Source organism: Cucurbita pepo, chromosome 11, assembly GCF_057944985.1.
Source record: "Cucurbita pepo subsp. pepo isolate OVF chromosome 11, ASM5794498v1, whole genome shotgun sequence".
Classification (NCBI taxonomy): domain Eukaryota; kingdom Viridiplantae; phylum Streptophyta; class Magnoliopsida; order Cucurbitales; family Cucurbitaceae; genus Cucurbita; species Cucurbita pepo.
This window is the reverse complement of record NC_141808.1, coordinates 15,213,573-15,227,425: the sequence shown is the minus strand read 5'-3', so window position 1 is coordinate 15,227,425 and position 13,853 is coordinate 15,213,573. Positions and strand designations below refer to the sequence as shown.

The following is a 13,853-nucleotide window of genomic DNA, read 5'->3' as shown; positions in this document are numbered from 1 at the left end:
TTTTCAATTGTGTAATTTTAAATAAATATAAATTTTAGTTTTTGTATTTTGAGTAAAACTAATCATTTAAAATTAACTTTTTATTAAATTGATTAAGTAATAAAAAAAACTTTAAAACTTATAAATGGAAGGTTTTATTTAAGAAAGAATCAATAATAAACTAACCACGTGGATTATTTTTAAGATATTTAAAAAGAAAAAAAACTAAAGTTGAATATTTAAAAGTGCAAAGAAAAAACTCAACTTATATTAAAAGGACTACTTTAAAAATGAAATATTGAAATTTAGATTTTGTTTCATTAAAAGTAGGATATTTAATTTTGTCAGAAAATCTGAATTTTTTTAAAATAGTCGGAATATAGTTACTTCTTTCTTTTTTTTTTTCTTTTTCTTTTTTAACCTCACAAATCAATAAAATTAAGAAGAATGAGCCAAAAATTATAAATTTTATTGTCAAAATTTTTATCAACTTTTAAAATATCAATAATTTATAGTCTAATTGAATTATGTTCAATATCATTTATAACTTCTTTAAAAATAATAGAATAATTTAGATACTCGTTAAAGTAAGAGATAATTTGAATTATGCAATTTGATTATAGCTTTATCAACTACATAAAATATTTTTATGTTGGCTAATAATAAAATCTCATTTTAGACTACCCGAATATAGATAACACACCAATTATCATTCTAAATGTCAAGAGTTTAATCTCTACTGGTGAAAAGTGGAAGATTATGACACATTGGATATTTGTGTCTCGCCTCCCCTGCAAGGAGAAGGAGAAACCCTAGAAGACTCCCACAATGGGTCAAAATCCCTCTACGATAGTCGAATTGTGGAGAGGAGACTTAAGACCCCTTACGTCTCGTCAACGTTCCCCTGCATAGAGGAGAAACCCTAGAGGACTCCCACAATGGGTCAAAAGCTCTCTACGTAACCGATTCGTTCACGTCCTTCCACGCCACAATGGCGCAGTTCATAGTCAAAAGCAAGTCATAACAAGGGACATATCTTGCCAACAAGACATTACAGGGCCAACGAATCGAACCATTACTAGCAAGCCGAGAAATGGAAAGGCAAAGACACTATCATATGAACTAACTCTTTATAGAGGACCCTCCCAGAAAAATACCAAAAAACTATTACTCGTACCTCAACACCAAGGTGCGCTTCAAGCTCACCCGACTAACCTAATGAACTACCTCAACAGCAAGACGAGTCTACGACTCAAAGCTACAAGACACTGGATCGCCTAGTGGAAGGTAAAAAGATGAATCAATTAGTTGGAGAAGAAAGAAGAGTGTGAAAGGGAGGGAAGATGTAAAATATATACCTCTTTCTACCATAGGCTATGAATCTAGTTAGATATATGCGGATTATGTGATTGAGTAAATCATCTCAGTATAAGGATCAAGTATCAAGTATTTGACTGAATAATGGAAAAGAAAGATTCCCATTAAGTAATGATGAATTATATAAAATCCAAATGGAGATTGAGGACCTGACAATGACATTCGATGATCAATCCATGTTTTAGTCAGTTCCAAATAGAATCAAATCTCCACGTTTCAGTCAATTCCAAATAGAATCAAATCAGACCAGATGCTATAAATGCACAGGATTAAATGTTTTGGGAGTTAGTGTTATTTTAACACACAAGGATAAAGAGAGAATTTCCCACCTCACACATGTCAAAAAAAAAAAACCACCTTAAAAGCTTTTAAAAGCATATGTGGGGGGACATTTTCAATGGTTGCCTTTCACTAGTCTTTCCACATATAGTTCTTGAGGCTTCTATGTGATCGTAAGGATCGTCGGTTGGCTTCTAAACAATCCTTTGAAAGGTAATACAAGAGGAAGAAGACTAAAGAGAAAATGTTAGCTGCTGGAGCTCCACAGCATGAATGACTTAATTTCAAACGCAAATAAAGTTGTTATTTCTTTCAGAATAACAACTTCAATCTGCATAATAACACAAAACACTCAACCACAATTCTTAAAACAATTTTAAATATAGAAACAAAAACCTATAAAAATAATTTACCAAGCAAGCTATTTTTTCCCCTCCCTTCATTGTGGAATCTCACCTGCCTATCAATGGGTAGGGTAGCAGAAGAGGAAGGACCATGAATAATAAAAATCACAATAATAGTGGTAAATAAGTGGGGTTGCAAAATAAAATAAAAAGGGGGGCAAAATAATTTATCAAGGCAACCAATAATGGAGGAACTTCTAAATAAGGGAGAGAACTTTTAATAGACACGCATGGATGGACTGTTATTAAAGCAAGGGAAAAAAAACAGCAAATAGAAGGTGAAAAGAACAAGAAGAAGCAACACTTATGATCTATTTTAGAATCAAATGCAATAAAACAGAGCATATAACCTTCAATTTACAAATTATGAGTACTTACAGTCAGTAGCATCCCATTGCGTTTGCATCTATACAACTCACAAGAATGAATATTACAAGGAAGACATCGAAACAAGGAAGCGATCTCGAGGAAAGGACAAACAAGAAGGAACTCCAAAGGCAGAATTAAGTGATTTAGGAAGCAAACCAAAGGGGAATGAGATTTGTATCTTTGTTTTACCTGTAAGAGTGAACAAAGCTACTGTCTTTTCTTTATGTTTGTGGATTTACTTTCCAACTCCAAGTTCTTTAGCAATGTCTCTTGTTAAGCTGAATTGTGAGGTATTATGCCATGGAAATAGAGTCCGAGTAACGGGAAGCTTCCTCCGAAGATCCTACAATGCATCACAAAAGATCCGAGATAATTAATGAATTTGTTGAGAACATAGGACAATTAAGACCACAAAGGTAAAATCTCTAGCAACACATAGTAGCAAGACTACATCAATAACAGCATTTCCCCCATTCTTTCACAAGGTCAATTTGAGGATAAGAGATAATAAGACAATGCTGGGCCAAACAAAGCCACAGGAGTAGACATGAAACAAAGAAGAAAACTGTGGCCAGAAAATACAACCACTTCTCATATAATCTATGAGTAACTTCAAATTTGCACATTGCTTATGATTGACAACAAAAAAGTTCAAATTCACAGAGAAATTGTCGGTTAAAATTTATAGTAAGTTGATGAAATTGACAAATGACAGTCTTGTATGCATACAACTAATGCTCCAATCGAGCAACCAGCCACTAAAGAATTGACAGAATATTTATACAGTTATTATTATTATTATATTCGAAGTTCAAGGTGAAAACAAGATAAAGATAAAGATCAAAATATCTTCTCCACTTCTTCGAATCAATCTTTTGAAAAAAAAAAAAAAAAATCTCCCACTTCACTTTTCCTAGGATTAGATGGTTAAGATAATGGGATAATAGATGAACAATTCATTTGTCATAAAAAAACAGAATTAAAACCGATGGAATGCTCTTGAAATGCAATAGTTTTTCACCCAATAAAAAGAGTACCTTGAAGGTGGTATCTGGCAAGTTTGAATAGGATGTCTGTCAACCATACAATCATTAGTTAATCATCCTAGAAAACCCAATAAACAATAATGGTAATGGATAGATGCAGAACCTCAAGAGATGCCAAGTATTCTGCTTCGTGATGACGAATAATATTGGCTATCGCAACTGCACAATCTTCAGGAGCCTGAAACGAATGTAACAAATTTCAACAATTTGAAAAGAAATTCAAACCCCTGTATGGCAAGAAAAATAAAAACATCTGATGGACAAACAGAGAAAAATGCATCACAAACTTAAGTTATATGACTACAAGAATGTTTTCTAGACTAATATTTGATGGCATAACAGAACATACTATCAAACAAAGATTTCATTATTCATGACCATGCTGCACTGCATATTGGGATGCCCAATGCTCTACAAACTAATGTAAAAAACAACAAGAGTAATCAAGCATTTGACTCCAAAGGTAACAATACTAACCAAAAATATTCATTAAAAAGAACTTTCAAATTAGCAATGACCTGTAGGATGGTTGAATCATTACATTCATGCTTTGCATCTAATTGAACATTTCCCTCCTCAAAGTAATGGGCAACAACCTGAAGAAAGTAGAGATGAAATGAGCCCCAAAGGACGGAATTTTGAGGTTTTAGTAACACTAAAAAAAAGTTCAAATCCAAGAAATTAGAGAGATAGGCACAAATCTGTTGTGCACCTGAATTAAATAACAGAAAGTACCTGCATTTTCCCTCTCATTTCAAGCGATTGAAAATCACTCTTGAACTCAATGTTCCATGTGGAACGCCAACTTCCATTACTGCACAAGAATGGAAACAAACATCAAAGAAAGGGAGTTGAATTTGAAGTCTGCACAATGAATTCATCAACACTAATGAACTGAAATGTCATCAGCAACAGATGAACCAAAAGCATCACATTTTCTGCAACTACAAATAAAATCAACATACACTTGACAATACTTAATTCTTCCACACCTTACACATCTCCATGAAGAGAGGGAAGAGGGAAAAAAACAACAACGAAGATGAATAGGAGAACAAACAAACAAGTCAAGAAGTTATATTCTGATGACTATGCACGCACCAGAAGTTCTGAGGGCTATGTCTCGAAGCAGAAATAACCACAGCAAGCTCAAAATCAGATTCAGGTCCCTCTGCATCTTTTCCATTTACACAGTAAACTGAACAGACCCCTTTTGGATAAGCTTCACCGACATATCGAGCAATTTCTTCATCGACAGCACATCTGTCATAACACAGAATACAAAATAAAAAAAAAGACTGATCGTTATACATAGACATCTTGAGGCTTATTTACTTTAGTCAGTCTCATTCGGTTTCATAGTTTATTTACATACTCTCTTCAACATTCGTACTTAATGGTTTTAGTTTAGCTTTCAGGGAGAACCAATACGAGACAATTTTGGGTGTAGGATTCTCATTTAACTTGGATGCTTCCAGACTCTAAGCATATTGTACAGAAGACAAAATATTAGAATTTATGGTTCTGCATACTCTGAAACATGGCTCAAACTACTTTACAATTATGCTATAGAAGTGCATATATTTGTTGTTAAACACAACAGACTTCGCTTTTGTCAATGTTAAACAAAAGAGAAATTTTAGACAGGTTAGTACAAGAAAGAAACTGATTCACTTCCAAGGGGCAATATCTTATCACCTAATCAGTAATCACATATCCTGGATTTAGGATTTTTTAACTTTTTTTTTTTTTTTTTAAATATTGGTGAATGTCCTAAGTCAGTTTACGTGCATCTCGCCTATTTTCAAGACAGCTGCCTACCTTACAAGATCTGGTTATCAAAGAAACTCATAGGATATTAAATCCTAAATAAATGGTCGTCATAATTTGAACTCATTGCTTTGTAGCTTTTTATTGTTTAGAAGGCCCTATGGTCAAACCATGATAATTACATGTGCTGAAAATTCTAAGACTCGCGTTCATCAAATCATTTAATATATGAATCTCTGATAAGAATGGTTACTAAATTTCAGTTTTTCAAACTAGTCGTAAAGCCTACCGAAAATCCTCAACATATGCAGAAGGAAGTTCCTCATCCAGAGCAGGTCTCACTGCAGTACATACCTGCGCAAATTAAACACCATGTGAACAAAAACAGATGAAATTATAAAACAACTTAGAAAGCTGAATTGACCAAGAAAGAGGGGGAGGAAGATGCATGGAGGTAACTAATTTCCATAAATTTAATAAAATCAACAAAATTTGTAGAATAAACCAGAAGACATGAAAGGATACTAAATACTAGTGTAGTTAACAACCTAGTCTAAATTTTCTTCGAGCATAATTAAATAAACAGGTTTTCTGATTTTGTTAGTACAGACTAAACCAATAGAAAATGCTCTAAGGTATGGAACATCAACTAAAAATGAGCACGGAAATAATCTTAAGAAATGGTGAGCAAAATAATATACATTCAAGTTCCCACGATAAGTTAATTACTTCTATTGTCAATCTAGTGATCATGATTTCTTCATTTCTCCATGTCTCAAGAAAGGGAAAATCAATGTCTATCTCAGCCACTTGGACTTTTTACATCCGTAAAATGGTTACTATTCTGGGATTGATTCAGATTGGAGCCTTACCTGTTTAATATTATCAATTATAGCAACTTGTGTAGTTCTTGGGTCAAGGAACTCGTTTTCTTCAAGCTCATTGAATGGTGTAATAATCACCTGAATTCACATCAGACGAGCAAACTGAGAAACTAAAGAAAACAAAATAACGAATCTGCAAGCTTCCTAGAACGTAGTGTCAAGATAATAAGTATATAACCATCTACTGGCCCGACTATCCATACAAGTTTGTTTAGTTAGATATGCACGAAATCTTTACAACTAAACGGTTTGTGAACTTTTTGAATCTACTTGGATGGGGCTGGACAGTATTCCATTTAAATCCCGAGATAAAACAGCATATCAATGCCAAAATGACGCAGAAAATATTACTTGAAATTTAAATAAAACGAAAGCAAACCCGAAGCATACAGTGAGAACAAAGTGCAGGCTCTTCACGCCACTCACTACAATTATCTCGAATCGACAAAACTAGTTCACCAACCTTATCCGCAAGGAAAATAGCAGCTCACAATGAGTAGCGGTATAAGAAACTTACATCTCCAACTAAGCCAGGCATTTCGAGGGAAATCATGTGTGATTTGTTGTACTGAGGAAACGCTTCAGATGCTGCCTCATGGTACAACTTATCGTCATTCAAAATTTTCTTCACATCTGAAAATTGATAACCACGAAACATCAAATTCATAATTCGAACAAGCAAAATCACCGGAAATGATTGTCTAAAATGTATATCCAAAAATAAACATCTACAAGAACCGAATTGTAATTTATTACCTTTGGCGACGAATTGGATTTCTCCGGCGGGAGCGTTTAGAAGAAACCACTTCGCGATTTCCTTCTTCTGCTCGTCGCTGAGCTCCACTTCGTCGTCAGCCATTGCCAGAAACTGGAAATTTTTTCACCGATTTTCAAGCAAACTTAAGCAGAAGGGGAGAGAGAGACGGAAGACAGAGCGACGTAAAAAAAGGAGAAACAGTCGATGAGCTGTAACGGGTCGGTTTTAGCCCACTCGGTTTATCCGGCCCGCTTCGTGATAGTATTCCGACGTGTCGTCATATGTCAAAGCGCGGTCGCTGGTGGCATTAGGACGCTTTTTTGTCTGGGCTGGACCCAGCCCAACTAATGGTGTCAAAAGTGTTGACACGATTTGTCGTTTAAAATAAAAATTAATAAAAATTACCAAATTTAATTATAACGTGATATTTTATTTTTAAATTGATGACTAAATAGGAAATCGACAAGGAGCGGGAAGGAATTACTCCTTGTTAAGCTAAACGGGGTCGGGAATGGTAATTACATTCCCCGTCCCTGTTTCCGTCTCAACCCCTAACCTTTATCCCGTCTCAGTATGTGTGTATGTATATATAAAAATATATATATATATATCATTAGAAATATCATTTTATGCAACCGAGGCAAATACATCTCTATCTTTGATAGTTATAATCCTACTAAATTTATTTCACTCGTTCGTATACATTTTAATCGATGAGACAATGTTGTTACCCCTAGTTCTTAATACAACTGCTCGTTATTATTCCATCTTTCATGTGTGTTGAAACTGACATATCCCGACCATTTTGAGAAAATAAAAACCAAATATGCAATAAAATTAACACAGATTCATTATACTTACAAATATATATACAAACGCTCATTTTAACATAAAATTAGATACGAGATTTTGACGTAATCAATACATGTCAAGATACCGATCCTAATTATCTCTGTTAGAGTTGACGTACATGTAATATTTCATATAGACGTTTGTGTGCCATATGTTCTTATATGGTTTAATACCTAGAACGAAATAATGTAAAACTAAGCACCCTGATAAAACGTACTATCTATAGGGTTAGTTCTTAGACTCGTATGGTTTCACATCGACATACATGTTAGGATCGAACAATGAGTTGACGTAATATACGATGGTCGTGGTCTAAAATCTCACCTGTCATTCGCAGCTTGATCGACCTTGATTTCTCTTTCTGTAGTTAGTCATCTATGTCACTCTCGATCCCATGAGTTAGTATAAAGGGTATTCTTCTATTTGGGGCTCGATGAGCTAGTTTAGGTCAATGGCTAAACTAGCTAAAAGAATAATCAAAACACTGAACAATGTGTATATTAGATAAACGTTAATGTGTTTTTTTTATTATTTATTTTTAATTAGATCATTGAGATTATGAAAATTCGTTTACGATGAACAATTATACGAGTAATTGTTTTTATATATATATATAGAATTTAAAAGGTTGCCCCTTCAATTTAGTCTTGGTATTTTGAATTTTATTTAATTTTAAATTTATTTATTTATATATTTTCCATAAATATTAAATTTATGGAACACATAATTTATTTATTTTTAAGTTTGGTTGAATTTTATTTTTATAAAAATTTGTTAAATAATAATATTTTAACCAATTTATAATTAATTAGATAGGTTATAAAACCTCCAAATTATATTGTAAATTAGTTAACAGTACACGTGTACGGTCAAGATTCAATTTCTGAAGATAGGTTAAACGCGCCGCAGTGGTACATCATTTATGCCCTCGGCTTCCATAAAAAGGGTCTTCAAAAACCCTAGAGCCATTTTCCTCCCCTCAGAGGTCGCCGTCGCCGTCGCAGAAGGGAAGGGTTTTCTCCACCATAAACGACAATGGTCGGTCTTTTTCTCTTTCTCTCTTTACTTCATTTTTCTCTGCGTACAATGGCGTAGATCAATGTCTTAGATGCGTTTTCCATTTATTACAGGGGATAGATCTTGTAGCAGGAGGTAAGAGCAAGAAGACCAAGAGGACTGCCCCTAAGTCCGATGATATCTACCTCAAGCTTCTTGTTAAGGTTGGTTTTTCTAATCGTCATTGGTTCCGCTGTACTCACTTGCTCTTGCATTTTTGTGGCTTTTTCTTAGCGAATGGTGATTAATGCGTCTGGTTATTTTAAAATGAATTTGGTTTAACTTAAGATATCGCGAATGGAGAATGGAGTTTCAAATCTAATTTTGTGAGCATCATTTGGAACTTTATCCATTGTTATTTTTGTGTTTGTTCTCTGCTCATATTTCGGTTTTTGGTTCTACATTTTTTTTAACCTAGTTGTGTTTGAAATGTGGTTGTTTGATAAGAAAGTAAAGGAAATTTCATATGCAGTGATGATGTCTGTGTATCCCAGCTCATTATGAGACCTTCCGTAGGTCTAGGAATGAACTAGTTCCACATTTATCTGAGCCCAGGTTTAGAGTTCAGTTTTCTAGTTTAATTTGAACAAGAACCAGGAGATGTCATTAATCATTGGCCATTAATAAACCTTGATTTCAAATTTTTAGTTTTGGAACCTTTTTTGCTCTCATGGAGTCAATGTTTTAGTTCTCTTTCATTATATTTTGATTGGTATCCGACTATGTTCTCATCCGCAATGAAGAAATATGTGATACCCAGCTCATTATGAGACTTTTTTTAAGTCAAGGACTGGACTTAATCCACATATTTGTCTGAGCTCAAATTATTCTACTTTTGAAGTTTCTTTCATTTCATCTTGAATTCGGAAGTAAAGTGGATATGAAAAATATGGGTCATGCATTAATTTCTGCTGTGTCCATTTACTATTCGAGTCTCTGGCTTCTTTATCTATACATATCTGGAAGGAAGTTTAGACTTTTAATGGTGGACTAAGGCTTCTATCCATTCTGATAGAGAGATGGGTTGTTGTTCCCTGTGATGCTTCATTTTTCAAACCATGCTAATACTGATTACACGATGACTGATATTCAACTTGTCACTGAGGGAACTATCCTAGAGTCATAAATTTATTATTTCCAGTAGTCGTGCGTGTTTGTTTGCATATCCTAAATATTTGTAATAACCTTTTTTTTAGAAGCTTAGTAGTTCATTACCCTTATTTGGATTGCTTAAATCATTGGTCTTTAATCTTGTTTACTGAATTCAGCTGTACCGGTTTCTTGTCCGAAGAACTGGAAGCAATTTCAATGCTGTGATCCTGAAGCGCTTGTTCATGAGCAAGGTGAACAAGCCACCAATTTCTCTATCCAGACTTATCAAGTTCACAAAGGGAAAGGTGTGTACTTCTATTTATGCACTACATGTTCTTAATATTTTGATTTCAGCCTTTCAGGAGTGTGTTATTTTCGATTGTCTAAATTCTCTGGTGGTTAACATGGTATAGGAAGATAAAATTGCCGTCATTGTGGGAACTGTGACCGATGACATTCGCGTTTATGAAGTTCCAGCTTTGAAAGTGACAGCCTTGAGGTTTACTGAGACCGCAAGGGCAAGGATTGAGAAGGCAGGTGGTGAGTGCTTGACATTCGACCAGCTTGCTCTGAGGGCTCCTCTTGGCCAGAATACGGTACGATTACAAGTCCCATTTACTTTCTCTCACTCTCAAACACAACCTCTGATATGCAAAAGCAACTGTGTGCTTGGTATTTTATCAGTTCATGTTCATCTTAGAAGCCACCTGCATGTTGAACATTATGCACAAATGCTTGGATTCATGCTTAATCTTCTGTTAATTTTGCTTTCAAAGGTTCTTCTTCGTGGACCGAAGAATTCCCGTGAAGCTGTGAAGCACTTCGGTCCGGCTCCTGGTGTTCCTCACAGCCACACGAAACCATACGTGAGGGCGAAGGGAAGGAAGTTTGAGAGAGCAAGAGGAAAAAGAAACAGCAGGGGATACAGAGTTTAATTTCAGCATATGTTCGACCCTTTTTGTGAGACAAAAAATTCATGTTTTGCTAGACTTGCAGAGATATTATTATGAGACTCAGTTATGTCTTAGTACAAGTTTTCATTATTATAAAACCTTAATCGTATTCAGTGATAGATCTTGTTTAAATACTTTATTTTCTCTCTTGATTTTCATTGGATGATTTTATGAACGTCATTACACTTTTAATTTGACTAAAAAAATAATTAGCGATTCAAGACGAATTTGATAGAGTTAGAACTAAGTTCTGTGGATGATTTGAGATGAAGATTAAAATTTGTTGTTGAAAGCATGATGGATACGAGTTAATGAGCATGATTGGTTATTTTATTTTGCATTTTACGGGCGGTTTTTTAATTTATCACTCTACTATGTGTGATGATTAGAGAGGTTTGCAAACTAACTGTTAATCGGGAACTTGTCTCAATTGACGAGTGTATACATATTTTGTTTGGAGCTAGATATGATATGGTGTCATTCTCGAATGATATTGTACAATATATGAGCTACCAAAGAGTCACTAGCTAGCCTTTTCCAATAAACTTATTTCGATAGTCTACGAGTTATTATTGATAGGGTTGTGCGACAATCAAGTGATCTTCAACTATTCCTGGGTGGATAATAACAACGGTCCACATGGATATGTAATGACAATGATTTTCAACTTTCTTGATAGTGATGATATTGGGGGATCAATTAGAAATTACCCAACTAATTTATGATAAAGAATTTGTCCAAATTAACCCTGGTCATATGGTAAGATGAGCTATGAGTAAGAACTATGGTAAAACGAGCATGGATTAAGTAGAGAATCAAACCATCAACTTTTAGAATTATAGTTGACTTCTTATCCATTAAACTACGCTCGGTTCAATCATATGCATACTTCATATACTAGACCTATACCGTTATGTCTTTTGGATATCGTATTCACACGGAAATACCATAATAGATTCAATATAAAATACCATATAGATTAAATATAAGCTAGTTTACTAGAATTAAATTTCTATATACAATATAGTTTTGCCCCACCCACTTCTACTCAATTTAATTAATTATTTCAAATGAATGACTTAATAGACTATTAATTTCATCTCTCTCCCGAGACTTTCCCGATACTTTCATCATCCATTCAAGTAAGTTGACTCAACATAATTATTTTATACATCTAACGTATATTTTTTACATTACACGATCATTAAATAAATAAATATACGTGGATTTCAAATAGAATTCATCTTGATTAATTATAATGTGCTTAAGTCACCACACTTAAATGGTGTGTGAAAATTCTCTATTTGTAATCAAATAAATTACAACGATATGGAAACAGTAATAAATGGAAAGATACTTATGGTAATAAGGCAAATATCTAATAGTTGACTTATAATAAAATATCAAATACAATATATATGGTAAACTATAATTTATTAGTAATGTATATTTTTATAATATATATGGTAAATATTATAATTATTTTATACATCTAACGACGATCATTAAATAAATAAATATACGTGGATTTCAAATAGAATTCATCTTGATTAAGACGATAGCTGCTTCACGTAAGACATCGTAAATTCTTAACGAACAAAAGAATTAATTAACTAGTGTCGTATCCATCGAGCAACGGTATGCTCGGATTGACGTGTTGGTTAATGTTTAGGCCGGATTTGAATGGCTTGAACAATAAGTCCAGATTTGAGCTGAAAGCCTTTGGTCTCCAAGAAGCTCATGGTGAGGTGTTCATCGTCTTCTCCGGTGAAGAACTCTCCCAATTCAATCTCCGACCACCCATCTTCTCTCTGTCGGACATCCCTAATTCCGTTGCTATCAAAATTGTCTCCCAAATCAGCAGCGAATAGCTTTATGGCTCTCTCCCTCCGATTCCCATAAAACAGAGACTCCATTTTAAGGTTGCTCTGTTCCTTGCGGCGCAGCCAAACAGAGCCTCGGGAGCTCTGCAACGCATCACCCAATTGAACACAAACTTGGGCTGGCATCAAATCCAACCCATACCCTTTCTCTGAAATCTTCACCACAAGATAAGCTCCGTACAATGTGTTCGGAGACAGCCGTCCTGTTCTTGTTCTTCCATGGATTTCCACCCAGCTCGACGCTCTGAGCTCTGCAACTTCCGCGAATCTGGAAAATGGTTTTTGTTTTTAATTATTATGTTGTAATTTTATGGCAAATTTGGAGGCGACCCATTGAAATTAATTATGAATAATACCTCGATTGAGGATCGGATTTCCAGCTCCAACAGAGTGGATCAGAGCTCCAAGTGATCGCCAGCTCTCTTGCTGACAATGTATAACAGATCTTCCCGGAAAATCTCTCCAACTCAAAGCTCTGCAATACCATTTGATTATTCGAATTATTATTCTATTTCGGATTAGTTACGAAATGGAAGACGAAATCATTTTGTTTCTTTACCTTTTTACCGCCGTCGATAAGGATCGAAGAACAGAGTCGGAAGAAAGCTTCTCTCTTCGAACAGAGTGACAATTCGCCGGAGACATCAGAGGCGGCCACGATTTCGGCGTAGTTTCTAGGCAAAAATCTTCTCCAAACGACGTCGGATTCCGCCGCTGATCGGAACGTCGACGAGACGAGGGACAATTTCCCGGCGTCGGAGGGAGTTGTGAGTAACAAAATCGCCGAAATACAGTCCTCCGGCAACACTCCGATGCTCGAAATTCCGGCCATTTTTTTGATCCAATCTTATCCTTAATTGGGTCTGCAAGAAAAGAAATTTGGGCATTGGGTTTATATAGAATCACTTCCTCTCTCTCTCTCTTCTTTCTCTCTCTTGTTTGTATAAGAATTTAAAGCCTGCTTAAGGAAAAGGATTAGATTAATCGCAGTTGTTTTAATAAAATGGGCGGCGTGGAATTTAGAACCCTTTTATTATTTAATTTAAATTTTAGTTTAAAAATAATTTTGAGACAATTTCTAAATATTACTAAAATAAAAAGATATTAAATAAATATCAATTAAATATTTAGGCACGTGTAAATTTGGATAAT

The 13,853-nt window shown here is 34.7% G+C and overlaps 3 protein-coding genes and 3 non-coding genes across 6 annotated transcripts; 4 read left to right on the top strand and 2 right to left on the bottom strand.

Annotated features, from left to right (window-relative positions):
- Positions 1–2,351: 2,351 nt before the first annotated feature.
- Positions 2,352–7,033, bottom strand: LOC111804752 (F-actin-capping protein subunit alpha). The gene is made up of 10 exons (XM_023689534.2): positions 6,865–7,033; positions 6,626–6,741; positions 6,097–6,186; positions 5,514–5,578; positions 4,556–4,717; positions 4,190–4,268; positions 3,973–4,050; positions 3,558–3,632; positions 3,446–3,481; positions 2,352–2,751 (listed from the first exon to the last, which is right to left on the bottom strand). Exons 1-10 carry the CDS (start codon positions 6,965–6,967, stop codon positions 2,644–2,646), a joined length of 912 nt encoding a protein of 303 aa, XP_023545302.2. The 5' UTR covers positions 6,968–7,033; the 3' UTR covers positions 2,352–2,643.
- A 1,572-nt stretch (positions 7,034–8,605) lies between these two features.
- On the top strand, positions 8,606–10,937 carry LOC111804768 (large ribosomal subunit protein eL18y). Its single transcript, XM_023689557.2, has 5 exons — positions 8,606–8,755; positions 8,848–8,937; positions 10,042–10,170; positions 10,279–10,461; positions 10,642–10,937. The coding sequence occupies exons 1-5, from the start codon at positions 8,753–8,755 to the stop codon at positions 10,798–10,800; spliced, it is 564 nt and encodes a 187-aa protein (XP_023545325.2). The 5' UTR covers positions 8,606–8,752; the 3' UTR covers positions 10,801–10,937.
- On the top strand, positions 9,238–9,330 carry LOC111806223 (small nucleolar RNA snoR69Y). Its single transcript, XR_002816774.2, has one exon. It is a non-coding gene; the product is annotated as a small nucleolar RNA snoR69Y (small nucleolar RNA).
- Positions 9,504–9,598, top strand: LOC111806224 (small nucleolar RNA snoR69Y). Its single transcript, XR_002816775.2, has one exon. It is a non-coding gene; the product is annotated as a small nucleolar RNA snoR69Y (small nucleolar RNA).
- Positions 9,803–9,884, top strand: LOC111806235 (small nucleolar RNA snoR53Y). The gene has a single exon (XR_002816785.2). It is a non-coding gene; the product is annotated as a small nucleolar RNA snoR53Y (small nucleolar RNA).
- Positions 10,938–12,323: 1,386 nt separating the features above from the next.
- On the bottom strand, positions 12,324–13,570 carry LOC111805557 (F-box protein VBF). Its single transcript, XM_087128582.1, has 3 exons — positions 13,261–13,570; positions 13,058–13,176; positions 12,324–12,969 (listed from the first exon to the last, which is right to left on the bottom strand). Exons 1-3 carry the CDS (start codon positions 13,531–13,533, stop codon positions 12,480–12,482), a joined length of 882 nt encoding a protein of 293 aa, XP_086984708.1. The 5' UTR covers positions 13,534–13,570; the 3' UTR covers positions 12,324–12,479.
- Positions 13,571–13,853: the final 283 nt, after the last annotated feature.

Bases quoted from the DNA above. Each gene is read 5' to 3' on its own strand.
- LOC111805557 (XM_087128582.1), bottom strand. From the start codon at position 13,533: ATGGCCGGAATTTCGAGCATCGGAGTGTTGCCGGAGGACTGTATTTCG. The intron at 13,177-13,260 runs GTAAAGAAACAA...ATGGTATTGCAG, and splicing joins TTATCGACGGCGGTAAAAAG to AGCTTTGAGTTGGAGAGATT. The intron at 12,970-13,057 runs GTATTATTCATA...ACCATTTTCCAG, and splicing joins AAATCCGATCCTCAATCGAG to ATTCGCGGAAGTTGCAGAGC.
- LOC111804768 (XM_023689557.2), top strand. The intron at 8,938-10,041 runs GTTGGTTTTTCT...TACTGAATTCAG, and splicing joins ACCTCAAGCTTCTTGTTAAG to CTGTACCGGTTTCTTGTCCG. The intron at 10,462-10,641 runs GTACGATTACAA...TTGCTTTCAAAG, and splicing joins CTCCTCTTGGCCAGAATACG to GTTCTTCTTCGTGGACCGAA.
- LOC111804752 (XM_023689534.2), bottom strand. From the start codon at position 6,967: ATGGCTGACGACGAAGTGGAGCTCAGCGACGAGCAGAAGAAGGAAATC. The intron at 3,482-3,557 runs GTTCTGCATCTA...TATGGTTGACAG, and splicing joins AATACTTGGCATCTCTTGAG to ACATCCTATTCAAACTTGCC. The intron at 2,752-3,445 runs GTACTCTTTTTA...GATGCATTGTAG, and splicing joins TGCCAGATACCACCTTCAAG to GATCTTCGGAGGAAGCTTCC.